We start from the raw sequence: 27109 nt of genomic DNA, 5'->3' as shown, positions 1-27109 counted from the left end.
GGTCCCTTTCACAACCAGTCAGGAATTCTAATGGACAAGGATGCAGCCGTATTTTATTGCAGTTCTTGCTTGAAGAAGCCAGATTTCAACTTCTGTTTTTGCAAAGGAAGCATTAAAAGCATGCAGCTGCTCAGCAGCTCTCGAGCAGCTCTTTCCAACAGGCAAGGAAGGAATGCGTGGGCTATGTGATAGGAGAGAGCTCCCCCTGTGTGCTAAAGCAGCGGACACCACACGGACAGGCAAATGCAAGTGGCACAAGGGATCTAGAAGTGTGCAGCTACCTTACACCTTTCTCAGTGTGCACAGACACCTCTCTGTAACTGGACCATAAGGGACCCCCTGGGGCTTGACAGCGTCAAAATCCCGTCCTGCTGCTTGAAGTTGTAAGGAATGTTTTGATCCTTGAATGCCGGGACTTTGAGGCTGGCTGATGCTAATGCTGCATCTGCTCCTCCAGTCGTAAAGCAAAGCGCAACAGATTTTGCTTGTCTGGTTTTTGGGGGGTTTGTTTGTACATACGGGATGGATGGCAAGTGATATTTGCATGAACACCAAGAGATTAAGAGCCACACAACTTCACCTTGAGCCACAAGGATCCAGTACTGATCTGGAAATTCCTGCTTTGAAACAAGGGAGTCTGGAAAAAAGCTGGAAGAAGCTGACTCAAGCGCAGTCTTATAATCCCTGATTTATCTTAACAGCACTGCACCACTGTGGCAGAACAGTGGAATTCTAACACATATTTAGCACATGGCCCTTCCCCAAAATAAACGGTGGCAACGACTGCTGGGGAACAGGACAGAAGCCTTTCAGGTTAAACACGGAGTAAAGCCTAACAGCTTTGCTTAACAGGTTAGGATTTTAAGGTCAGAGAAATCAAATTTCAGAGTCAAGTAGGGACAGAGAATGATAACAAAAAATAGAGAGGAACCCCCAGCCCAGTGGGAAAGGAAAGGAGGGCAAGGAAAAGCCTCCAAACAGTAAAAGGTATTTCTGTTGGGTTCAGCTGAAATAAACAGTATCAGAGAGTATAAACAGGTGGAAAACAAGATCAAATAAAAAAGTCAAAATTCTGTTATATGGTTTTAAAGACAAAAGCAGAGAGGTCTAAGGTAGACCCTTCCTTTTCTATTTGTGTACGTGGCAGCCGCTGCCTGTTCTGAAAGGATGGGATTACTTTTTTTCCCTTGTTTCGGTTTTGTGAAGGCTGGGTTTGCTCTGCAATGGGACGAGGACATGTTTTGAAGTCTTCCACAAAATGCCTGTGGGACAAAAAGCTATTTCTCACCCAAGTCTACTAGAAACATACAGGCTACTCGCTAGCGGTGGGCTCATGATGACTTAAACATTACATGTTCTCTTTGTTCTTTGCACTACTTTGAGGGTAGTCACCATGGAGTTCCAGACTTCCCAAAGATAGTGTCTGCTTCTGCCAATACAACTGGTACACTGGGAGGTGCTGAGAAGATCATCTGACAGAAGATAATACAAAAGTTAACAAAAGCAACATTTATTGTGTGAATGAAGACAAGAAAAGAAGTGCTGTTGTTGTGTTTATAATAAATGGGGAAAAGTATCTATTAACCACTAACACTTGTTCTGTTCTTCAGTTTTAGCTAGCATTTTGTTACCTTCTGTATCATACCATTATTAGCACTGAGGCTAAAGCACTGCAGGATGCTACAGGAGACCGAAGCCACCCTAATCACCCTGGTCCTGAAGCTTGACTCTGTCAGGTTGCTGGTGGAGCTTTTCCTTTGGGCTTCTCTTCTAATGAGCACTTCTGTGAGCAGCTCTTTCTCTTACCAAGTTTTGCTTGGCTTGTCCGCAGGGACAAATTCCTGTTGATGTCAGGAGAAATTCTGCCTAATAATCCTAAACCTTTATTAATGCCCCTTAGTTTATTCTCTCTTACAGTCTAAATAGCATCAGACCCCTTCAAAAAGGGCATTGTAAAGGCACACTTGTTTAGATCTTGGCGCATTACTGAAAACAAGCTAAGAGAGATAAGCAGTTACTAGTGTTTTGATTTAACCATCTTCAGTGAGTGGATACATTCACAGCTAACAACCAGAACCGTTTATGTAGGCATTTATCACAAGCAAATATCCAGCAAGCTATTTAGCTTACTTCTGTAAGACTAAATAAGCAACAGAATTGAGCAATACCTATGTACCTCCCTTAGTAATGACTCCATCTACTGGTACAGGATCCCAGTAAGTGTTTTAGAATAGGTTATCTTAACTTTCACGATCAACTTGTTAGTAAAATCTCTGCTCAACATCTGTGTGCTTGTCCCACTGTTTTTTAGTTACTGTCAGCATTAAAAGTCTCAGGATGCATTCCCCTACATGAACTCTAGTTTTAATATAATACTTGAATGTTAAGTCCAAATGCTTCAAATAAATCAAGCTTTGTGTCATGAAATAGCCACTGTTTTAAATATACGGCCATCCTTCATCCAGCAGTTCAAGTCTGAGTCTCTGTTGTGATCTCTGTCACGTACATGAAGAACATCTGCCCTGAATAGGTGTCTCTTACTCAAAAGGTCGACAAAACATCCTTGGTGTAGAAAAACCCCAACCCCTCCATCATTATATACTTGTGATAAACTTGACTGGTGTAAGTCCTCCTGGAACGGAGCGTGCCTCCACTGTGGCCTGCTGCCGGGATGTGGTGAGCTCAGGGTCCATATGTGTTTATTTTCTTCTGCTTTCCTTAATTCCATACATTTATATGAGGATCTAAAAGGATAAGAGCTGTTGCATTTTCACAAATATAAAATAACTAAAAGGTTAAAAGCCCGCTTTGACTACAATAAGCATCTCCTCTTCCAAATAGAAACAGCTGAACACTGTGTGTGTATCTGTATACACTGATATATTTGTCCACGTTAAGGCAGCACATTAAAATTATTCCATATTGAAATAAATGCATAACATGATTTTAAAATAGGGAGCACGTAATATTTGTTAACAGTATGCCCAATTCCTTGTTGAATGTGCCGCACCTTCTGGAATACGCTGGAATACGTTGCAATGCGAAATAATCCGGAACTCTCAAAATCAGGACTCCCACAAGAGAGGAAGCCACAAGATGTCGCTGGGCTTCACATAACCAACGCTCGCTGCAGTAAAAGGGGTCAAGAGAATCCCTTCAGTATTCCCAAAACCTCTCCAAGGTGACAGCTTTCAGAAGGGCTGGTGGCTTCTAGAACCTTCGAAAGGTATTGCAGTTGTGTTCTGGGCTGTGTGCACGTCCCAGCAATATTCATTATTCCCTATGAGTTTTGATTATGATGTTTTCGATTCATCTTGCTGCTGCCTGCCTAATTTTCCTTTAAGTCACAACAATAACTCCATGAGCATTTTAATATGGAAAGTATTTTGGCTACTAGGGACTGTGATCTAAAAGAACTTTTAGGCTGATGGATCATGTAAATGGCAAACAATAACGACTTTCATTTTGTTTGTAGGCACTGGTCACTGGCAAAATGCTTACAGACATTGTGAGGCAAACAATGAACAGAAAAAACCTTATTGATTGCTAATGCAGACTACAGAAGATGCTCAGTTAGTATCTACAGAGATCTACTACTTGTATACTGACAAGATATAGTGCCCTGTTTCTATAGGGTAAACCAATGTGTTTGGAAAGGTAAACAGTTAAAGAGGCATATAGCAGTACAGTAAAATCCTGTCAGACTTTTTCCAGGGTCTTTGTGCTCCCCTGCCCAGAGGACAGAGAAAGTCAGGTTAATCCCTGGGCTCTATTCAGGATCTTGGCTTCCATCAGGCATTATGCCACACAGACCTGGGTATGTCAGCTTTACAGTATCTGAAGGGGGCCTATAGGGATGCTGGGGAGGGACTCTTCATTAGGGACTGTAGTGATAGGACAAGGGGTAACGGGTTCAAACTTAAACAGGAGAAGTTTAGACTGGATATAAGGAGGAAATTCTTTCCTGTGAGGGTGCTGAGGCACTGGGATGGGTTGCCCAGGGAAGCTGTGAATGCTCCATCCCTGGCAGTGTTCAAGGCCAGGTTGGACAGAGCCTTGGGTGAGATGGTTTAGTGTGAGGTGTCCCTGCCCATGGCAGGGGGGTTGGAACTTGATGATCTTCAGGTCCTTTCCAACCCAGACTATTCTATGGTTCTATGATTCTGTGATGCCATAGCTGCCATTTATCTCCTATTTATATGTCATCCTAAAATAAAGAAATATACCACATATGATTTTAGGGATCATGAAATCATTTAGCAATCTTCTTAAGGCAAGCTGTTCTTAAATTACTCCTGCTGCCTGTTAGTATAGATGTAACTACACCAGGGAACGATTTGCTTTGCACCAGTTCAGCAGGATGCTCAGATGCCAATACTGAAACTCTGTATTTACCCTCATCCATGCAGAATGCTTTAGTGTGGTCTGTTTATTTGTTAGGCAGCCTCTCCTTCCAGACATGAGGAAGAAAAATATGTTCCTGCAAGTAAGTGCCAGGGGAGCATGACAGAAAGAAAAGTCTCGAGGAGGATGTTAACTGGTGGTATGAACATGGTCTGGTTAAAGCACGTAGACTGAGCACAGACTGAGAAGGATCACACAAAGCAAACCTACCTGTCATGGCCTTGTTCCTTTTGCCCTAATTAATGGTTCCAGCTCTTCCCTGTGAGGGTGCTGAGGCGCTGGCACAGGGTGCCCAGAGAAGCTGTGGCTGCCCCATCCCTGGCAGTGTTCAAGGCCAGGTTGGACACAGGGGCTTGGAGCAAGCTGCTCTAGTGGAAGGTGTCCCTGCCTGTGGCAGGGGTTGGAACTGGATGGGCTTTAAGGTCCCTTCCAACACAAACCAGGCTGGGATTCTATGAAACAAATTGCTACTCACTGTAAGTAGCTTTCCATATATATATATTAAAGAACAAGTAAATCCAAGAGGTGGAAGGTAACAGAACTGTGACTACTCTTATGGAAGCCCAAGAACAGGTAATTTGACAACGGTCTGCTTTTCTCTCTGGAGGTAATACTTTTTGTTATCTCCACAGTGCTCACATTCAGTTCAATTTTCTCTCTGAACATTGAAAAATAAAACTGGAGAAAACTGTGGCTCAGATCGTGTAAGGGGTCAGGGAATGAAGAATGAGTAAGAAAAGAGAAAAACAGGAAAAACGGAATTAAATCAAACCAGCTCTTTAGAGCTGAAGATAGCTGAGTAAGGGCTCCTTGACCCTCGTCTCTACTGAACGTGGTGCAATCGTACTGAACTTCCCTGCGGGTGAGGAGTGAGAAGGTATTAACACATTCTAGACAAGAGTGTTAGGAAATTAAACACTTCATATTCTGCTTTTCTAGGCTCAAAACGATTAAAGTACTGTCCTCTCTGCTTCTGCCTTGTGCATTGGTTTAGTGCTGGGGTGCTACTCCTTTCGTTTAAATCAACCAGAACCAGGATGTAGCTGGGAGTGCTGTGCTCTTTGTGATCTTAAGTCATGAGGGATATTGTGTGCACAGATTTCCTCCTTCCATTAAGTATAACAAATTCCTTGTCCTTTTGTGGATAATGCAACATGGTCTCAACAGAGCTGTACTGGAATAGCATTTTCCTCATATGATTTTCCTTAGCTTCAATTGCTAACATGACCCTAACCATTTGCATTTTATGGTAATTCTAATGCACAATGTAATGTTCTACAGAGAATTTAGTTTAACACAATTCATTTCATGACCTGATACGCAGCTCTGAAGAGATGTTTTACTATCATTGCTTAGATGCTTTACTAATCTTTTCTTATATACAAGCATGAAACACCCTGCACTGAGCAACCACCTGCAGGGTTTTGCACATCCGGGCAGCAGAAGTTTTGGCAGTGATCGTTCCTATCAACAGATGGAGAAAGAGATAAGGGGTTCCACAGGCTACAACACTTCACTGGGTAGTTGCACATACTGGTTGGCTTTTTGGGGGAAAGTCTGAAAAAGGCCTCTCAAAAGATCTGTCAGAGCGTGCAAAGAGGTTACAAAAGATGGAAATTCAGATTTCCCCCATTTTATTGCCTGCAAGCACAGCAGGCTTGTCTCATGGAAAACTCGTATGAGAATCATATTCCCACATAAAGTCCTACCATATATTTTCATCGTGGTTGCGAGTAAAACAAGTTGTCATGGTTTCAAATGAAACAGAAACAACTTCTTTGACCGTATGTAGTTCTATCAGGTAGAACTTTTCCAGAAGTGCCCAGGGACTCTCACTTTTCTTTGTGGTGGGAGCACTTGTAAAGTAGCTGATGAGAGCAAAACTGGCAAGCTTTGAATCCTGTCAAGAGCCCTTTCTGCCCCAACACAGTTCAGTCCTGCTGTCAAAGGCACACAGTGATCTGTAGTGTGGGACCACCGGGGGAAAGCTGAGACACAGTTTGCTGGCTGCGGGCGGTGAGAGGTGCAGGACCCCAAGCTGCAAAGCACAGCTTCCCTCCTGCACAGGCTCTCTGGGTACCAGCAGAGCCTGTCCGAGCGTTTACAGATAAATCAGTAAAAATGTCATGTTCAAAATAGCTATTTAAATAACCTCAATGTATCTGATAGCACAGATCATAGATCTAATGGGTTTAAGAATCACAGGATCTGCACTTCCAAGGTTTCAACATAAGCAAGCCTGTTGTCCGAGGTCCCTGCCTTTGGCATTTGCTCCCTCTGGAACTCTGACAGAGAGAACTTTGCTGGCCTTCAGAACACATTGCAAGGCCAATCATTTCCATCAAGATTTGGCTTCCTTGCTCTAAACAAAGCCTTATTTTCCTAATCACTGATTTGTTTTCTGATGGATAGTTAATTGGAATAGTGCTGCCCACTGTGGGCAGTCATAAACTGAAGCATTCTCTTAGACAGGGTGCACCCAGTGCCACAGCAGTGCGGAGATGATGAATGATTTTTAAACTCCACACAGATAATAAGGGAATTCAAGCCATGGCACACCTACAGCTGTACTATTGACTGTAAACTGTTCCTTTAAAAGCAGAAGTAGCAAAACACACAGATTACTCTTTGATATTTATATTACTTTGGTTTCTAAGACCACACGTACATATGCGCATAGTTGATTTGGGATAAATTACTGGCTTTGCATTTTATGTGACCTGTAGAAATATGCAATATCCCCCTGCCACAGAGATGAATGGACTGTATTTCCCAAGCAAAAGAACTGATTTCTCAGATTAGAAAAGGAAAAGGCTGTTCAAAGATGAAAAGCACAGCTTGTTTTAACAGGCTGGTCTTGTTCTTGGGAAAACAACCCATCTGAAAATTAAGTGCACATGAGAAGATACCTGATTTAAAGACTACAGATCTGTTTCATAGTTGTCATTTAAAGCTAGGAAGATTGATGGGTATTTGCAAACTATCTTCTGCAGAAACTCGGATCCCCTTTGTCTGTTGTAAACTGGTAGATAATAGAACAGGGAAAAATTTAAGGAAGCACAGTCTGGTTAACTGAGAGGACAACTACTAAATACTGCATGTATTCCAAAGGGATATCTTGGGATATCTTTGATCAACTGCAATCCGGAACTTAAGGATAGGATAAGGAAAAGAGGATTAGTGTTGAATAACATCCTTTTGCCATTAGCAAGGGCTGATTTCTTCAGAAACCTAAACTAGCAATCCAATAGACACTCAGAAGCCGGGGAAAAATACTTTGGGGTCATCCCCAACTTTTTTCTTTAAGAGTGAAAAGCCCTTTTCATGGACACGATGAGTGACAGCAATGACTGAGGAATTCAGAACTTGCTTAAGATGTCTTTATGTCTTATTTTCATCCTGGACTTACATAGGCAGCTTTTTCTTTGGCAACTAGTAAAACCTTCATTTACACACAACACTGCTTTTGATAACACCAGTAGTCACAAACATCCCTGCTCCCTTGCCACCTTTAAAATCCAGGAATCAGACATCCTCAAGGCATTGTATTTTTATCCTCAGAATGTGAACTATCAAGCTCTCCAAATGACTTCCAAATGAACCGACGAATGTTACAATAATGTCTATTACTGTTTTAAGTTCAGATTTATGTTAACTTGTATGCTCTAGGCAACTCTAAATTTGACTCTTTGCTTCATTTTAATATACAGCTCATTTACTAGCCCCAAAAGAAACTGTAATTTGGTATAAGGTGATTTATTTTTTTCCCCTCTAGACTTTCTTTTTCAGTGCCCTTTACAATGGACTTGAGTCATGTTGGATGGAAACTTCTCCATTGTATGTGGTTCGGTGGCTGAAACAATTTTGTGCTTAGTTTCAAGTGGCTGTAATATAAATAGAAGCCACACCACTTTTTTATGTGGGATGGTGTATTTTTATAACTTAAAGCCTGATGATATATTTGAAGAACAAATTAGTCATTCTGCCTCAAGAACTAGTCTGTCTGAGGTATGCCACAAAATTGGTTTCAAATTGTTTACCTGCTGTGGAGCCTACTGGGAGTAAAAAAAGATTCTTGATTTAGGCTTGGTAATTCCTGTATTACAGTTTGGCTCCTTCTGTTCCTTAACTGATTACCATGGAGCTGCACTGGTACAGAGGAGCAATACAGTCCTTAGTAGTTTCTTCTCAGACTGCATTGTCATGGTTTGTCCCTTCAGTATATTAGAAGAAGTAGCTGATAATGCTGCTCTTTGATCAGACCTGCGGCCAGCTATGAAAATATAAAAGATGCTACTTAGCATTTATACAGCACTTTCCAAAGAATCATAGAATGCCAGAATGCTTTGGTTAGAACAGAACTTTAAGTCTAGACTAGATCTAACAGACTAAATCATCTAGTCTGACCTCGGACCCTTCTCTTCTCCAGGCTGCCCCAGCCCAGCTCTCTCAGCCTGGCTCCAGAGCAGAGCTGCTCCAGCCCTCACAGCATCTCCGTGGCCTCCTCTGGCCTCGCTCCAACATCTCCACGTCCCTCTTGTGCTGCTGCCCCAGAGCTGGACCAGGACTGCAGGGGGGGTCTCCCCAGAGCGCAGCAGAGGGGCAGAATGGACAGCAGCCCTTTCCTCCAGCATGTCAACAGCATCACTCAGCTTGGTGTCCTCTGCAGACTTGCTGAGGGTGCACTCAATGCCGCTACGTATGTCATTAATGAAGATGTTAAACAGGACTGGTCTCAGTACTGACCCTTGAGGGACACCGCTTGTTCCTGGTTTCCATTTGAACACTGAACCATTGACTCTTAACTCTGGACAAAGTCATCTGGCCAGTTCCCTAACCATCTAATAGTCCACCCATCAAATCCTGTCTCTCCAATTCCAAGGCAAAACTTTTACTTTTTAGAGCCTTTTACAAAAACACCACACTCTCAGAAGTTATTTAAAGGACCAATAAAATAAACTTCACATTTCCCAAGCATGGAAATGGAAACACAAAGATGATTTCCAAAGTCTGAAAGCCAGCCGGTAGTAAGGCTAGGGCAGAATTCTGCATCCCCACACTTTAACTATCAGGCCATGTAAGATAAAACAAGTGAAATCCATCTCTTTTCAACCTTAGACACTAGTTTTCCAGTATGCTAAACATATTTCAGGAAGTTCCTAGGTCTGTAAGGTATTTCTGTGAATTGCAGCACACAAAAGTTTATCATGTAATTCATTTCTTACGAGAACAGTAACTATTGCCTTAGTATTCTTTCTGACATCGTCAGGGCAGAGATTGTCTATGACAGTGCTTCTTATTATTTCCATTACAGATGTAACTGGAACGAAACAGTAGAAAGCCTGGCAATTCACTGAATCCAGTTATCATTTTACTGGTAAAAACACACCAACACTTCCAGTTCTTGATTATATCTGGAGATGATCTCATTTAATACTACAAACCTATAAAACATGTCGAGAAGTTCTTTAATCCTTGTAGTTGAAGGTATGTCTGCACAGTTTTCCAGCCAAATTCTTTGAGGAGAACTTTGAGCTTAAAATTATGGAATAAGATGCCCTATTTTACAATCAAAAGTTTCCTACCTGGGGCTGCTGCGTGGCAGTGGGTCTCTGAGGAGATGGTATAGGAGTTTTGGACAACATTTGGTTCATTTTGCTTACGACTAGTTCAGTTATATGTTGCCGGTCTTCAGTCTGGTGCTCACCGATCAGAGGCATTGCACAGTCCATGACCTGCAAAATAAGGTCATACGTCAGCTATTGGGAAGGCACCACAGTAAACTTATCCCACGTGTCCTTCAATAGGTGTCAGGTCACCTATTTGCACAGCTGTTTTTAACCCAAGTCAAACAGGTCTGTAGGAATGCTGTATGTTACATCAGAAAAGCAAAAGCCCGAGCGCAGGATGTGGGTCAGCGGAGCAGGAGAACAGCAACATTACAGTGTCATCCCTTCCCAATCTCTAGGCAACAGACAGGTTCAGGATGACACGTGGGCATACACGCTCTGTGGGAAGCGCAGAGCAGGTAAGGAACATGAGATTTCTTGGGCTATTCGGTGCTCTGCTGAACAACTGAAGGAATTGCGTGTGCTCCAAGTCACAGCTCTGGATATCTTCTGTCTTAGGTATTTCTGTGGCTCATACCATGTTCATCAGCTGATTAGAACGTGCAAATGCAAACTAAAACTCCATCTTCCCAGCTAGTGTTGGATTTCTGCTAGGGAAGACTGGATCCGTACTGATAAGGATAAAAATTGACATAAGACCTTGTTATTATTGATATGCCTTCCTGAAAAGCAATGTGGCTGCAGTGCAGCTGATGCAAAAAAAGAGGTATTTCTACAAAGAAAGCAGGATATCAGAGAGGCAAAGAAAAATGGGCACATTTCCATTCTAAATGTGCAGGCTACTGGTGTTCAGCAAGTATTTAATTCAGCTGTTCAGATAAGTAAAACTCATCCTGAATTCAGTCCCTTCAGTGGGCTATAAGCATTTGTTATTTCTACAGAACACTTGTTGCTTCTGCAGTGCACCTGCCTGGGGAGCATCTGTGTTTGTTTCAGGGGAAATAAAAGCATAACCACCACAACTATTATTCACAATGGCACTGGCCATTTTTGTTTCAACAATAAGAGGAGTTAATTCACTCTTGCGAAGCCGCAATCCCTCTGCAGTACGTGTCAAGGCTATTAAGGCAAGGCACCTGCAGCCCTGCATGCTGGTGTTTCTCATAGCTATGGATCACAAGTGACAATAAAAATGATAGTATTAATAATTAAGAAGGAGCTGCCAGGCATACAGCAGTTGGACTACATTAGCAGTAACACAGTGCATGGATGTGCTTGTATCTGACCCAGTAGGAGTCTTTGTACGAACTGGGTTGTGCCCATCTTTCAGGCTGTGGAAAGCTGCCTACCTGCCAAACCTCACCCAAGGTTTCTCCCCAGTGTAGCAAATTCTGCAGCAGACACCCATCAGCTGTGCTGGTAAGAGAGAAGGTGGTGGGTGAAGAAGGCAAGAATCAATAGCAAGGGATCCTCCTGGCTTCTGCCCAACTGCACAAGGACCAGTGAGTTTTACGAAGGTGTTTCGGTACTTGCAAAATGCACAATCCCTATCTCTTTGGCTTCGGAAGTTCCTTCTTTACTGCAGGTAAATGGGACTTGAAAAGGTCCAACAGAGTCAAAAGAGTGCTGGAGGACTCTTGCAGCCTCAAGCTACTTACATGTAAGTACTAATGGCCAGTGAAAACTTTAAACTTCTCTCACTCCCATCCAATCCCTAGCAAAAGGACCAGAAATAGAGCCCTGCTTTGGGAACTGGCAGGGATATTTTGGCTAGAGAGGGTGACCCTCAGCTCCTCAGTTGGGCATTCTGCTGTAGGCTGGTGCCTTGGCTATTTGTGTTAGCTCCCCAGCTTGTGTAGTTGAAGGGAAGATGCTGAAATCGTGTGGCAAGACCCTATTTCAGGGTGTTATTAATGACTGACTGTTAGAATGCGTTGATGGCAGTGTGACGGGCACCGGATGTTTGGTTGTCCAGTACAAAACATATGATTTTCAGAGAGGAGTTTTTCCCCCTCTCACTATATTAACCTTCCCACCCCTTACCCAACCACAGAAGCAACAGTTCTGTGCTTCACAATTGTGTGAAGAAAACCTCACTTTGCTCACCTTCCACTTACATTAAAATCATTATTTGGAATGCCTGTGAAACAAATTGCCTCAAGCAAGGTCCTGCCAAGGGATTAGACAGGATTAAGGTCTGCAGGACGGGGTTCTGACCAGATTGCTAGGTTTAAATACTTCTATGACTCCAAGTTTATATATAAACTTTCTTTAGGAGACACTGCTGTGTTCAGCAGAACATGTGGGGGAAGCACAGTTCTATGGCTAGGGATAAAAAGAAGCAGCTTTGAGAGCTCAGAACTTCATGTCCGCTTCAGAGGAGGAGATGCTCTGTTTCTTGAAGACAGTATTTTCAAGCATAGCTGCCCTTTTCACGCCCTGAGGCGGATTCAAATGCTCATGGCATTAAAAACCACAGCCATGTTCCCTTGATGACCTTCTGTCACTTGGCCAGGTTTTGATGTTGTTGAAATCCCCTGACTGCCAGACTTGAACAAATACTGTTGGCCAAAGGTACACGGAACCTAACAGTGAACAAGTGCTGAGTCAGGTGCCACGTCTGGAATGACAGGAAGTTATGGTGTGTTCTGGTGTTTTACTGAGTAGAGGATAGGAGCCAATGTGTATAAAGAGAAAGGAAGGCACCAGGTCATCAAGATCACTGATGCTCCCAAAGTGAAATGTCACAAATAGCTGAGTAAAAGATCAGGAAGGCTTAAAAGCGGTTCCACTGCAGGACATTGTTGGTCAGTTCAACACCTGACCGGACCTGGGAGGCAGCCTGGTGGAGTGGAAGTCATGGGTTGCTGGAGCTGGAGGGGCCCTTACCACTGGGAGTGCTGGGAGGAAGCAGAGCACCAGTTCACACCCAGCACTGCATGGGCTCAGCCTCCCCTCCTGCTACTGCTGCTGGGACTCTCGGAGAGACCTTAACCTGCTATTCCTTGGCAAAGATGCTAACAACGAGGTGACTGTTCCACATCGGGAGGGTTTTGTTGTCTTTTTGTCTTTAAGAGAATGCAGTCCAATTTCCTTCCTAGTAAAACAGGTAATGACAGTTAGCAGCGACCAGTAATGTTTTATATAAATGACCTTAAGAATTAAAACATACTTTGGGTAACACCACCAGTTTTTAAAAGCTGTGAGTGACTAACAGGAGTGTCAAACTGCCAGCTCCCCCACTTCAGAGGACTTGACAAAGTTTAAACATGCACAGAGCATCCTGTTTACAAACAGTCTATTTACAGTCTGTCCTAGTTTTAAAATACCATTTTAAAGCAGGCAGGTTTTATTTTTCTCTCAGCACCTCGTTCAGCTCTTCAAAATCCTGCAGTTTCCACTAGGAAGATGTCATAGAAAAAAGACATCTGTAATTCATAAAATCAAATACATTACTTTTGCAGATGCCAGTAAAACCATGGGGCACTCTAATGACACTCACTTAATTCACAGCGCTTCTATCTTTCATTGATAACACACTTCAGTAACCAATCCTATGGAATTAATTCCTCTTACCACCCAAAAACTGCATTTTGAGATGCACTTAACACATATTTGCATGAAACTATGAGACTGACAGTACTAACAGAAACTACATGTTCAGTTCAACACAACACTGTGACAAAACAGAACACCTTTCAGTGATAGGGCCTTTAATGAGTGCCCTCTGCTGCTACTGTGGCTAAGGCAAATACTTGAAATTTGGGCTGCAAGAATGAGAAATGCTGTTTAACTCTGATGAATACGAAAGGCAATGGGATGGGATTACTAAAGGAGCCAGGGTAATTATAAGATACCAGTAACTGCAAAGAGATCATCATGTTTGAAGGAGAAACTACTCTGCCATTGCCCAGACACAGTTCTCTTACACAGTATGTTTGATACTGTAAGTATTCAGAATGATCCCTTGCTTAGAGCTTTATGAAGACCCAGCCTAAACGGTGCAGGGAAAGACAGAGTTGGGGCAGCTGAAGGAAGCGTAAAGGTAAGGAACTCTTGTCATGCAGTGGAAGAAAAAGGGTTTGTCAGGATGCTGCAGTACGAGAGGATCACGTTGGACCAGACAGAGGGCTTGCAAGTCACAGTGCCCAAGGAGTCTGACAGAATAGTGATACATGGGTTCCATATGGAAAAGAAAAATGAAATACAGAAGATATGATAATGATTGGTAAGGCAGAGCAAGGAGGAATGAGTTTCACTGCAAATCAGGGGAATTTTTAAGGTCCACGCTTTGGTCTGTGACTAAGAGAAGCAAACAGGCTGTGTTGCTGTGTTACACGTGTTACTTCCCTGTGCTGCTTTTTCTGGGACCTGGATGTCTCCAGCTGTGGTGAACATTTAAACTGTAAAGGCAGAGGCTGATACAGATTTTAATTTAAGAGCTCTAAGTATGGGGAAAGTAACTGACATTACAAGAAACTAATAGTTTGAGGTGGTCATTGAAGACTGGATGGGATGTAAGAAAAGATGCTGTGACTTCTGAGAAGTAAGGGAGTGACTGGAGATGAAGTAATCCCGGGGCTTTCCCTGAGGCCTCGATAGGAGATGCAGGAATGGTTTGTAATTGGAAATGTAACCACACCTGAGGAGTTGGGAGGGGAGAGTACAGCAGCAATTCCGTGGTGACCGGTAGGAAAGTGTTACAATCCCTCCTGTAGTGGGTGAACAACATCTGCACTAAAAGTAAGGACAGCTGGGAAAGTGAATCAAGCATTCCTAGATGAAGGATCCAGTGCCTATAGACACATTTATATGCTCTTGGTTTAATCTGTAATGAAAACAAACCAAAGAAATGATTTCAAAGTCCCTGCATGAAGCTGAATTTGTATGTTGCAAAAGCAGTAGATTGAAAAACTGTGTAAAATATATAGATATCTCTGAGAAAAATGCCAGGACTTTGAAGGGAATGTGTAAAACAGATTGGTTTAATCTGTAAAATAACAGTTGAACATCACAATGAATTTTACCTGTATTCACCCCCTTATTAATAGAGTATGGTTCATTGGGTATCAAAGACAACATTAAGATGGTCACGTATAAGAAGTGTAGTTGCTAATTTGAAACATAAAAAGGTATTTGTCAGGTGTTTTGACAAAGGATACAGAAATCATAACTATTATGGGGAAAAAAAATGGTGAGTGACTGTTCCTTGGAGGAGCCCAGAATACTAATGTTGTTCATGCAGGTCAAGAGTTACTGGTCCGTTCGAATGGAAACTCGTGTCCTAGCAAAGCACATTTGCCCCCTTCATTAACTACGGCACATAATTGACTTTTCTGCGTAAAAGAACAGCTGATGTCATTATTTCTGGAAGGGTGTCTGGAAAATGTCAGGGGATTCAATCTGTTCCTCTCAAAACAGAAAGAAAAGGCCCAGAAGAGTTCACTGAAAAAGATGAATTTTTTCTTATTAAGTCCTATTAGGAATAATTAGGCTATTTTAAGTCCTGTTAGGAAATGTAGGAATGCTCCTTGGTTTGGAAATAGGAATCTTAGCTGATAGATGTGGTCTTAACTGTAGCTTTGTATCACCAAAAGAGTAATTTTAGACTCCTAAATGTTCAAAATTTCTAATATCAGAACAGAAAAGGAGAGACTTCTGACTTTATCAGCTATTTTAGCTGGATTTAGTTCCCTTACTAACCTGAATAGAGGATATTCTTTAATGGATGGAAAGCCACGTACATGTGCAAAGAACAATGTCCATGCTTATTTGCCGCTTCTGCACACATTTATCTGCCAAATCCCAGATTTAGAGATGCAGCTATGTTTCAAGAGAGGTTTTAAGATCTGTTTGTTATAGGAGACCGGTACCTACGACATTGGCAGACATGGTAAGAAATGAAACACCTCCCTCTCTTCTTTCTGAGCAATGTTGATGTTCATCATGCTTTGGGTGGAAAGTCGGGCTAGGTGAACTCCAGAGATCCTTGCCAATCTGAGTATGCCTAAACCCTGTGATACACCACTTAGATGGGCACTACCAACTGGTTCTAGCAGAATATATCTTCATGTCTTTGTCCAGTCTTTGGTACTGGAGTTTGGAAATGCGTGCTATGAAGACAGAAGGATAAGCAAGCTCAGGAACTTCTGGGCAGTCAGAAGTACAGCATTAGAGGCTGGTGCTCACTGAACCAGTGCCGTAGTGCTGGTGGGGATCACTGCCCCTTACGCAGTGGATGTGGTACATGTCCTAGGAGGCTGACGGACTGCAGCATCTTCAGAAACAGTACCTATCACACCAAGACTTAAAAAAATATATATAAAAATTAATCTGTTTCTTCATTTCTTACATTGGTTTACAATGGCTGGAAACATTCTTCATGAAACCCAAATGGTTTCCATCTTTCTAGGTTATAAAACACTTGGAAGCTAATTTTAATACAGCTCAGGGGAAAATTAAGCAAGTAGAAATAAGACACCTGCAGCAGCCATCCACCCATTCAGTTCTGAGCAAAACTTGGGAGACTGCCTGTGAGGCCAGTTTGAAAGGTTCTGTTACATTTATTCTCCTTTACTGCATTCAAGCATCACGATAAGAGCTTTTGTTTAGCTTCCCAGAGCTCTGGTTTTCCAAGAATGAATCATGAAAGATAATCAGTGGAGTCAGGAACATGAACAATGTGCAAGTTACCCGTTTCTTCTGGTATTAAAACTACAGAGGTGTTAATTTAAAGATTAAAAGTCTATTTAAGAAGTTCAATGGACCTTAATTTGACATCTTACTAGCAAGAATTGGTGACACAGTTAAAAAGTTGTATGTTGCAATGTTGTGTTAATGAAATTTCTGTTTCTACAGCTTGTCCCTGGCCCCGTGATGCTGGGCGGCTGAGTATTCCAACTGAGGTGAAAAGAACAGACCCTAATGAACAGCTGAGGCTGTTGCACAGTGTAGTAACTTGGTCTTCCTCCTGATCAACCTGACAACCCTTCCTTCAAGGTGATTCTTTAATTAGCTCACCGCTCCCTAGTAGGGGTTTGGAGATAGTTCTTTGGAGTACAACAGTACAAGACAAGAACCACTTCTCTTCTAGAGAAGGTGATGTCTTCCAGGGAACAGCCTCTAGGAAACCATGCTCTTTTAAAAATCAGTTACCTCTTACAGTCCCCATCTAAGAAAACTGCAGAAAGCTTGCAGCTGCACAGAAAAACACAGGTTATATTTGGCTTGAATAATATTATGACCTCAATATTTTGCCCTTCCTGTCTTCATATTAGTCTGTTTTTTTTTTTTCTGGGGATGCATAAAGTATCTATCTCCCACCTGCACTTCAAGAAGTGGACATCCTTCAAAATCCCCCTACACTTACAGCAGTGTGGGAAGATGAAAGGTACACTAAAAATGTATCCTTCTTATAAAGTTTGGGAAATAGGAGTAGTATTTGGCTTCAAATGTTGCTCAAAAGAAGCTTGTTCAAATGTCTACAAGTCTCTAGATGGCTGCAGAAACATGAAGATAGTGATACACAAAGCAGCACTGGAAACTGACCCAAATCTATAAAATGGACCCAAAGCTATAAAATGTGAGAAGCTATACTTACACTGCAATTTCTTGGTTTTCTATTACATTGAAACCTACTTGGCCTCATCCCATGAGGGAGACGTCTACAAGAACCTAACAATAAGGAAGATCTGCATATTTATTTCATAACAAGGTTTATGTAAGCAGAAATCAAGTGTCTACAACTATACTGCAGTGTATTAAGGTTTTCCTTCACTGTCGTTCAAGCCTTCCATATTATTCCTGAACAGCCATTACTCTACTTACACAGCAAGCACACTGCAGAATGTGAATGGCAATGAGGCTTTAAAAGAAGAGCAAGTTATTGAAAAGATCTCCTCCTTTTAACCAAATATAGATACAATAGAAACTATTACAGAAACTAGAAAAAAACATGGTGACCTTATTGAAGAAGTGGAGCAAGATGCCTGGACCCAACATTAAGAACCGACACATTCTTACCTGCAATGTGAGCATAGCACACTAGAGCACTGATAAAGAATCACTTTCTAGTGGTGTTTTTTAACAAGTACAGCTACAACATCAGACTGTTGTGCTGATTCTCTAATATCAGCCACTGGCACAATTTGTTGCTCCATGATTTGGGGAATGAAAGAAAGCAGAATGTGAAACCAAAGAATGACAAAATGACCATTACAAATCAACTGAATGGCTGCAATACTAAAGCAATCAAATTATTGGTATAGGTTAGAAAAGGAACAATATGAAATTAATTAGTAACTTTCCAGAAACAGTAACCTAAGAAGTCACTTACATGTTATGTTTTCTAACATTAGTTAAGAATGGGTTTTTGAGCATGTCAGTTGTTACATGTAATATTTAAACACTGTAGATATCTTAAAACTACTGGCTTGGATTATGCATGTCCTAAAGCTCTTGTCAAACACCTTTGTGAAAACATGTGCTATGTACCAAGCAGCTAGTATGTAAAATGCTGCTTTCCCAACCGTATTACAGAAAATCCCTCTGAAGTTAACTTCTGTTCATATAGGAATAAATGAAGGATCCTTTAGTAGAATTCTACCCTAATTCACATTCACTCTGAAGCTGGATGACATTTAGACCTGCTTTCCTAATGGGTGTTACGTGGGTTGAATGTGAACTAAAATATCAGGAAGAACATGTCTGTATACACCGCTCCATACATTAGGAAGTGTGGGTGTTCCCTGCAGAACTAGGTAAACCCAGTATTTATGGACTGACTGTCCTGCTCAACCACTGGCTCTTTCAATGCAGCACATACGTGCTGGCTTTAATAACACATTTATCTTCCCATGCTGAGAGTAGACAAAAGGCAGTATTTTTCCCTTCCACTGGTGCAGACAGTCTTGTACTCTTTGTTGTACGATGGAATTATAGTGCAATAACTGCTAAATTTATACTGTAATAACTGTTGATGTAAGATGGCATTTTAGTAGCAAATGATCATAAATTCTGTAGGTGTTGTGTTGGATGTGAACTGTGCAAACAGTTCTACATTTCAGTGTCTCGTACAGATTCTAAATGCTCTTGCTGGTGAGCATTACCATCTTCCAAACAACTCATCTGATTCTACAGAACAGCAAGAATTATCACTCTCCATCCACTCTTTTAGTTGCAACATCTATTATGTACTCTACTTAAAATGCCCCACAAACCCAGTTCGTCACGTCTCCTGCAGTCCTTAGGATTCTGGTCTTTAAATACATGACAGTCTCTCGCATGGAAAACTGGGGATTTATTCTGAAGCAGGCAGTGAGGTGGTCTCATGGTCAGTTTGCACTGGCTATTTCATTCTCAAAACCCTGCAATCCTACTCTAGTTTTGTATCTTCCTGCATGCAATCTTTCAGTTTTGAACTACTATTGTATGAGGTAAGACAACTAAGATCTTATGTCTCAAAGTCATCTACATTTATTTTATAGTTTAAGTAGTGGGGTTGATATTTATTGGACTAAGGCCAGCCAAATCAGCATAGGTATATCTCATAGGTAACGAATTTAGATAGATGGGTGCATGCAGAAAATGCTGAGATCCATCCTTGCAGACGTTTAAGGGCCATGGGAACTGCAGATCTCACAAAGCTTTAAATGGCACAAGGGAGGCTGCCAAAGCCCAGCTGCCAGAGAGGAGCTTACTTGTGAGCAGCAGTCAGTACCTTCCCAGTCTGCAGGTATGCCTGAGCTGCACACAGGGCTGCCCCCAAGCTGTGAAGCAGCACACAGGACAAGTCTTGTGTTCAGGAACCTCCTCTATATTGTATCACCAGAAGTCAGAGCGGTCACTCGCATCTCATCCAGGTTTCACTGGGTCAAGCATTACAGGAATCTTGGGGTGCAGTGCAAGGGAAAGACTGCTCCTATGTGAAGAAGCAACAGAGGAGGCTCTGTATGGAATCCTAAATTCTATGCTATGGTGAGTTCTGACAATCAGTAAGGCACAGTGAGCTCTGATCTGGCCAAGGAAATGGGGTTTCTTGAACTCTTCCTCAGTGTCTCAGGAGGTAGGGATTAGTGCTGCCCGTTTTGCTGATGGTTTAATGCTGCAGCCTGCTCAGTGCTTTGAAGTGGCATTGATTGATACAGGAATTATCAGCAATTGCAACCGTGATAAATACATTTGTGAAACCAGAAGAGAAGGAAATGAGCTGTTTGACACTGACAAAACAAAGAGTGTCACTTCTACACAGCTCTTCTGTTAGAAACAGACACAAAGAACGAGAAAGGGTTAACCCATCATCTCCAGGTTACTCTCATGGCTTAGAAAAAATACTCTTATTTACTCTCTTTAGCAAACACTCTTTTTAGCAAAAATCAACCTCTTTTGGAGTGGGGAGGTTCTGAGGACCCTTGCCTACCTCCGGAATAAAACTGTAAGAACATGAAAGATGCTGAAGAAATCCTGAATTGTGTGATAGGCCCACGATAGGTTGTTTATGGCCAAAGTTATCTTTAGCCATAATAAACTCCAGGTAAATGAAAAACTTCACAAAACTACCCACAGCAGAAACTTCTGATTCAGAAGGAGTCAGATCTTAATGGTAAAACTTAGGTTAGAAAAAAGTAGTTGTTTCCACTTCATTCTTCATTTCCCTCTCCATGTAAAGGTATAATTTTGTTGGGGTTCCCTTGGGATAGTGCTATCTATAAACCTTCCAGGAAAAACTGCTAAGCCTGCTCAGGAAAGGGATCGTAAGGGCTGGGAAAATATGACATCCACATTTGGTTTTGTTTTGCAGTTTGTGTACATTTCCTCAAACACTAAAAGACATTACCAGCCATATGGTTACATTTTCCAGCAAGTGCTGCCACTACCTCGGACATGTGGCTTTGTATGATGATGCAAACGTTGCTCCAAAATACACAGCCCTTCCTGAAACACAAACAAGCCACTGCCTATCTATCAGGAACGTTCTTTACTTGGGGGGGGGGGTGTAATATATAAAAGCATATATTGAAAAGAGAGGATTGCTTACCTCAAAAATATAATCTTTTCCATCCTTTCCATGCACAGCTTTAACAGCACAGATGTCCAAACCACCAAATATTTCAGAACAGGTGTCAACCCACAGCTTGTACCTGTTTCGTAAAGACAAGTTGCTCTGTGAGTATCTCATCAGGCTCCCGTCTGCCCACAGGCTCACCCAGGGATGCATTTTACAGACCATTTGCCCTAAATGCACAACTGTCACTTGATTGTCAGTTTTACTGATTTTGTATTTCCCAGAACAGTGGCTGAGACATCCTGGCCTGGTCACTCGGCTTTCCCCCAGTAATAGCCAGAAAAGCTGTGGCTCTGTATCCTGACCCAGTGTGATGCTGGATTCTATCCCGGTTCATACTGGTCCAAACATGCGTCTGCTCTAAACAGTGAGTAACTTGAAGATAATACATGCTGTTTGAAACACAAACAGCACTTAGCTATAGGCCACCCTGCCCCTCCAGTGCCCTCATGCAGGTACAGCTTGCTAGCTGTGGCTGTACTTCACAGAAGGAGGGTTCATCATCTGACCAGATTTTGTGGCTTCAGCGTGCCAAGGGGCTTTAGAAAGTCAGGAACAGGGCTTTTATTTTCCTGTGCAATTCAAACACCTGCATCTGTGCACACATTCAGGTGTGATAATCCTCTTCCCTACTATGCTTGGGGGTGTGCTTCATTACAGATGGGTTTTATACTTTCACCAGCAAAACCAGAATGAGAGTCTCCATGTTAATTTGTGGACCCAACTGTATTCCAAAGTAGCGACAACAGCTTTAGATGCACATCATGAACCAGACAGAAGAGAAAGCAAACCCACCCTACAGATGATGCAAGAGGAACAGACATACACCACCATGTAAGTTACGCAGCACACAGCACACAGGCAAGGGCAACATCCTTCGTGTGGGGTTACAGACAACCCCAGCAAAATTCAGCTGCAGGGTAGAATTCCTCTTAGTTCTTTACAACTCCTAAAAACAGGCAGTGTTTCGTACAGCACTGAACAGAACTCCTCCACTCATTTTCAAACCTTGTGGTGAGAAATACAGACTGAGGAAAGGCCAGTTTACCCTGTCTACATGGAGTACCAGGGGTTATTTTTCTTTCCCTATGAATAGAGAGATTATCTGACTAACAAGGGAATGAAGTGGGACTTACTAGAGAAAGAGTGAGGCAATTCCTGTGATCAAGCACCGAACTGCTGGGACCGAACAGGGAGCCATAATGCTTTGCTGAGAGCATGCTGAGGTGATGTAAGCTGTGTGTGTTTGCTTAGGGGCAAGGACTGACTCACACGACACAAAACAGCATTGAGAGCTGTGATTAGCTAATGTCCTAGCTGTGCATGGGCACTGGGAAGTGATGAGATGATCCTGAAAGGTTAGGGAGGCAGACAGCACAGCTCCACCAAATGAGGGACGTCTGCTTAAACCCCCAAGTTTTAAAGCAGCCATTTATCATCAACTTTTTCCTCTTTCATTGGCCAGCATTTGAGTATAAATGAGAGCTATTTCCTCTCAGAGACCCTCTCCTGAGCCAGCCTTTGAGCCACGATGATGGATTTGCCACATCACAGTATTTTCCATTGCAAAAAAACCCTGCTGTAATAAACATAGCATTTGACTTCACTGGAGGATCAAAGGGAACTCGATACTGGGCTGGGAGCTTATTCATAAATAAATATCTTCAGTAATAGCATCCTTTCCAAGTAAACTTATTAGGTCACATTCGCTCTCTTTTCTGATATCAAATCTGTTCCAGTGGAAAAGGTTTATTTTAAGCAGAATACAAAGACATCCATACAAGTGTTTGAAAAGATCCTGATGGTAATATGTTAGCAAGGAAAATAAGTTTTTTCCTGTGAGAAACATGTTTTTTGTCCAAAGTGAGAGGTTGCTTTGGATGCCTGACAATTTCAACATCTGTAGATGCACTGACTGCCCAGGCTGCTTGCGTGGTGCACTTGCTTATAAGTAACTTTTGCTTTGCTGTAAAATACCAATGTGTATCTCAGAAGTAGCTTAGGAAGTCCTGAAGGCACCAAAACTTGTCTTTAAGAGTAAATATCTGGGCTTCATATGAAAACCAATGAAGACATTTTCTTTAAAATACTGAAACATGAATGAGATCTATGAAAGGGTTTTTAATTGTCTTCTGCCAGCAAACACAGAGCTGGAAAAACACAGCTACATTTGGAAAGAGAGGTCTTGGATGGAGCAGCTTGTACTGTTTTAAACCCAAGGCTTGCCCAGTAGGTTTGACAAGAGGTCACGGTTTTTCTTTTCCAGAGCAGATACAGTGTGCAGCAGCCTTGGAACTGGCAGATCTACTACTGCTCCTTGGGTGTCTGACATGACAGATCTGGTGTGCCAGAGGAGGTGGGCACAGTCGCATGGGTCTCTTCACATCCTGCCTGGGGAGCAGTGCCTCTCTGAAATGGAGGGGTCAGTAACAGTGTGCATCACTGAAATGGGCTTCTCCACCTTGCCATGGTCCCTCACTGTGCCACATTCTTCCTTCTTTTCTAAATGTCTAGACTAAGGTTTGTATTCAGCCAACAATGTCAACTGGGGCAGTGTTTTCAAAGCACTTCTTCCTAATTCATGACACGCTCTGTGCAGGAAATGCATGTGCATCAGATCGGGTGGCTTCTGAGGTGGAGGTTAAGCTACCTCCACTCTTCAGAAAACTTCAGTTTGCCCTCCTCTTCCTTGCTCTGTGTTGTGCGCTTCGGTGGGTAATCAGACAAGAAGCGGAGCTATGTGATACATACCCCTCTTTGTTAAGAGACAACGTCCACCTTTTCCATGCTTTTTTCTTCATCAGCATAAAAGAAGTTCTGGATTGTTGGCTAGCATTTTTTTAATGGGAAAATACCTATTATGCTCTACTTGGCTTACATTCAAAAACAGAAGCAGAAGCGAAGCACAGAGAGCTTTTACAGCGAGGCAGCTGGACAAGGTGAGTGTTTCATCCTCATTACCCTCACTTGGTATTGTTTAGTTTTCCTTATGGCAAGACTAAAGTGCCTGTGTTTGTCCAGAGGAATGCACTGTAATCACACACACTGAAGCACTTTCTTCTCCCTCTCTGCAAAGACATAACCTCACTTTCTAAAGGAAGGTGAGGGAAATGAGAAAGAGAAACTAATGTGGCTCCACTCCATCCCCAGAGGAGAGATCAGTGAGGACACAGTCTAGACAGGGGTTGGACAGCAAGCAGCTGTAATTCCCATCTTATTTGTTTTCACCTTTCCAGGGCAGGCAATGGTTCAGTTCCTGTGTCGCCCTCAGCTCATAAGAGGCACTGACTTGTAGGTTTCAGGCTTTAAAACAAAACCAACCCACAAAACAACCAATCCCCCTCCAACAGCAACAGCCTACTGTTGAACATGGAAACACCTTACAGATTACACTGCTATTGTACGTTTTTTTTCAGCTTCCAGTGATAGCAGCCTTGGAGAAGCTGAACAAAAGAAAACCCAAAGCCACCAAAAAGCCCCCCAGATTTCTTATGGAGGGAGCAAAGCCTGTATGTTGTGGTGACCTTGGAGCAAATGAGCGGTAAGTGAGAGGAGGTCTATCAATGGGAGACCTGAGCTTCCAAATGGTACTGCAAGGAGAATGTTTCTGACTGGACTGCAAAGTATCTAGCATAAGGATGGGAGAACAAGAAAAGCACAGTAAACCGAAGCAGAGCTGGAATGATGACATGAGGAAAACGAGCTTCGGTATATGCCAGCATCTGGGTAAAGCCTCACAGTGCAGGTCAGTGGAAAGTCCATAAATGAAAAATAAGCAATGTAGCAGGACTGAAAAAAGAGAAGAGAAATGTGATTTAAACGGGCAAAGTTAAGACCAGGGCGCTTGGTTAGAACAGATGATGTAGAAGGAAAACAGCTTCAAACACTGTAGCATGGGGTAAGACATGGGGAAAAGGGCAAATGAACCAGAGGAAATGGCTGACAGGTTGAATCCAACAAATGGAATTTTCTGAAGGGAACTGCAGTGGTTTTCTAGGTGCAGATGTGGATGTAGGAACCCAAGGGTGCAGCACCTAGTACTATACTAAGGCTAGTACCTAGTTTGGGTAGTGAACACTGAGTCAAGTCATTTGGAACTCCTGGCTCATGTTCATGTTTCCACACAGAACAAGACACATGCATATCTGTGCACTGCACAGCAACAGTGCAATGGTAAAAACCTCATTGTGAATAAAACCCCATTAGTTTTAGGTTGGTTTTTTTAATTACCTTGTACATGAGACTCGACTTACTTATCTGACATAGCAATTTGTTCCAGCATTGCAGAGCCCGTGTTTGTCTTCCAGTTTCCGGATATGGAAGTTCTCCTGAAAGGGGGAAAATATTACAAAGACAGCCAGTGGCTTTGTATTTTCACTCTCTCTTAAATCCCTCTGATCATCCCATGAACACTGTAGCAGTATTTACACCTTTTTCACCCCTGGCAGCTTGTGACAGAACATCTAAAATGTGAAGACTTCTAATAGGCATCACAGTATCAGTAACACCCGCTCTGCCGTAGGCATGTTCTGCAGTAGGACAGTATTGAGAACTGCTGTTCCTCACTCAACTTCAGACCTTCCTTTCTAGAAAAGCTCCTATGATGAAGTGAAAGACTTAGCAAGAAGCTGTTACTGGTTGTAAAGGGTAGACTGGTTTGTAACAAACTGGTACTGCAAATGTCAGCAAACTGAAGCTTCAGCTTCTCATTTCAACTCCATACCCCTGCAGGGCTAGGTCCCACTACTGGAAAATCAAGACAGCTGCATTTTTAACACCACTGAAGTCATCTCAGAGCACTTTTAGAGCTGGATTTTGCTTTATTCTGCAGCTTTCACTCTTTGCTAGTTTACGACTATAACCCAAATGGTTTATGTCAGTGCTTGAGTGCACCACCTTCCATTTAATCCCTAAGAAAAAAAATCATATAGAGGGTATTTCTTCCCAGATCAAGCACTGCTACCAGGGCTGAGGAAATTACTGTTCTCTGAAACCTAAATGTCGTACTGGGAATAGGCGAAGGATACAAATTATGAGGTGTTTCCAGTTAGTAAAATAATAGGAACATCTGTAATGTATTAAAAGTATATTAGGCAGCAGCTATAGTTTTCTCTCCATTTCTCTATTAACCTAATGATGAGGGTCAGTAGCAGCTGTGGGGAAACCCCGACTTGTCTATGCTGTGTTCTCTGTCGGTGTGGGAGAAGGGGGAACATGCACGTTGAGTGCTGTGTGTAAGTTTGCTCAGTAATACGGCTATTTAGTGATTTCTGTTTAATTATCTAAGGTTATATTTATATATACCCATCCCTGGCAGTGTTCAAGGCCAGGATGGATGGAGTCTTGGGTGACATGGTTTAGTGTCTGGTGTCCCTGCCCATGGCAGGGGGTTGGAGCTATATGATCTTAAGGTCCTTTCCAACCCGAACCAGTCTGAGTCTATGATTCTAAATGTGTCTACTTACAAGTGAAAAATCGTAAGTTCATGACTACTCTGCACACATCCTCTGCACCAGAGAGATAATACTTCTCACAAATCACAATTCAGATCTGCTGCAGACTTCTCGAAGGCAATATACTATTTAAAGTGTCTTTTAGGAAGCAAGATGTGACCAAATCAGAGATAAAAAGAAATTGTTAAATTGCCCTGAAGCCTTTTAACAAGTATCTAGTTCAACATCTTCATCTGCACTGAGGCAGTCTCAGCACTACTGTCTAGAGAAGAAAACGTGGTCTGCTTTAAGCCATGCTTCCAGTCAATGATTTGAAAGGTCCCTGTTGAAGCTGAAGCAGTCTCCTGACCGGCTGCTTGGCTGACTGCAAGGATGCTGCAGGTACCAGGTGAGGCCTGAGAGGAACACCATGGACACAGACCTGACTGGTGCAATCTCAGCAGCTTGTGGGCTGGACAAAGAACTCCAGGGAACAACAGGGGTTCCATTAGACCATGGTTAAGTGATACAAAAAGCACTCAACCAGACCAGCTGGCACCTGAAACCTTAGGTATCATTTCTGTAACTCATATATGGTTTCCTCTACTGAAACACAAAGATTCCCCTCCCTCTTTCACTTC

The 27109-nt window shown here is 42.4% G+C and overlaps 1 protein-coding gene across 1 annotated transcript in view; it reads right to left on the bottom strand.

The window, feature by feature from the left end:
* SYN2 (synapsin II) overlaps nt 1-27109 on the bottom strand; it is a 172691-nt gene that overhangs the window by 13598 nt on the left and 131984 nt on the right. The window contains exons 8-10 of the mRNA XM_061472945.1: nt 25290-25364; nt 21010-21112; nt 9990-10139 (exon numbers count right to left, since the gene is read on the bottom strand). Coding sequence (XP_061328929.1) covers nt 9990-10139; nt 21010-21112; nt 25290-25364 — 328 coding nt within the window. The remainder of the gene's footprint in view (nt 1-9989; nt 10140-21009; nt 21113-25289; nt 25365-27109) is intronic.

This window comes from Pezoporus flaviventris, unplaced genomic scaffold (genome assembly GCF_033815535.1).
Source record: "Pezoporus flaviventris isolate CSIRO_AGI_PZ_B2104156 unplaced genomic scaffold, CSIRO_AGI_Pfla_v1 ptg000073l, whole genome shotgun sequence".
In the NCBI taxonomy this organism is placed as follows: domain Eukaryota; kingdom Metazoa; phylum Chordata; class Aves; order Psittaciformes; family Psittacidae; genus Pezoporus; species Pezoporus flaviventris.
Note: the sequence above shows the minus strand (reverse complement) of the source record. Positions and strands in the feature narration are given on the sequence as shown.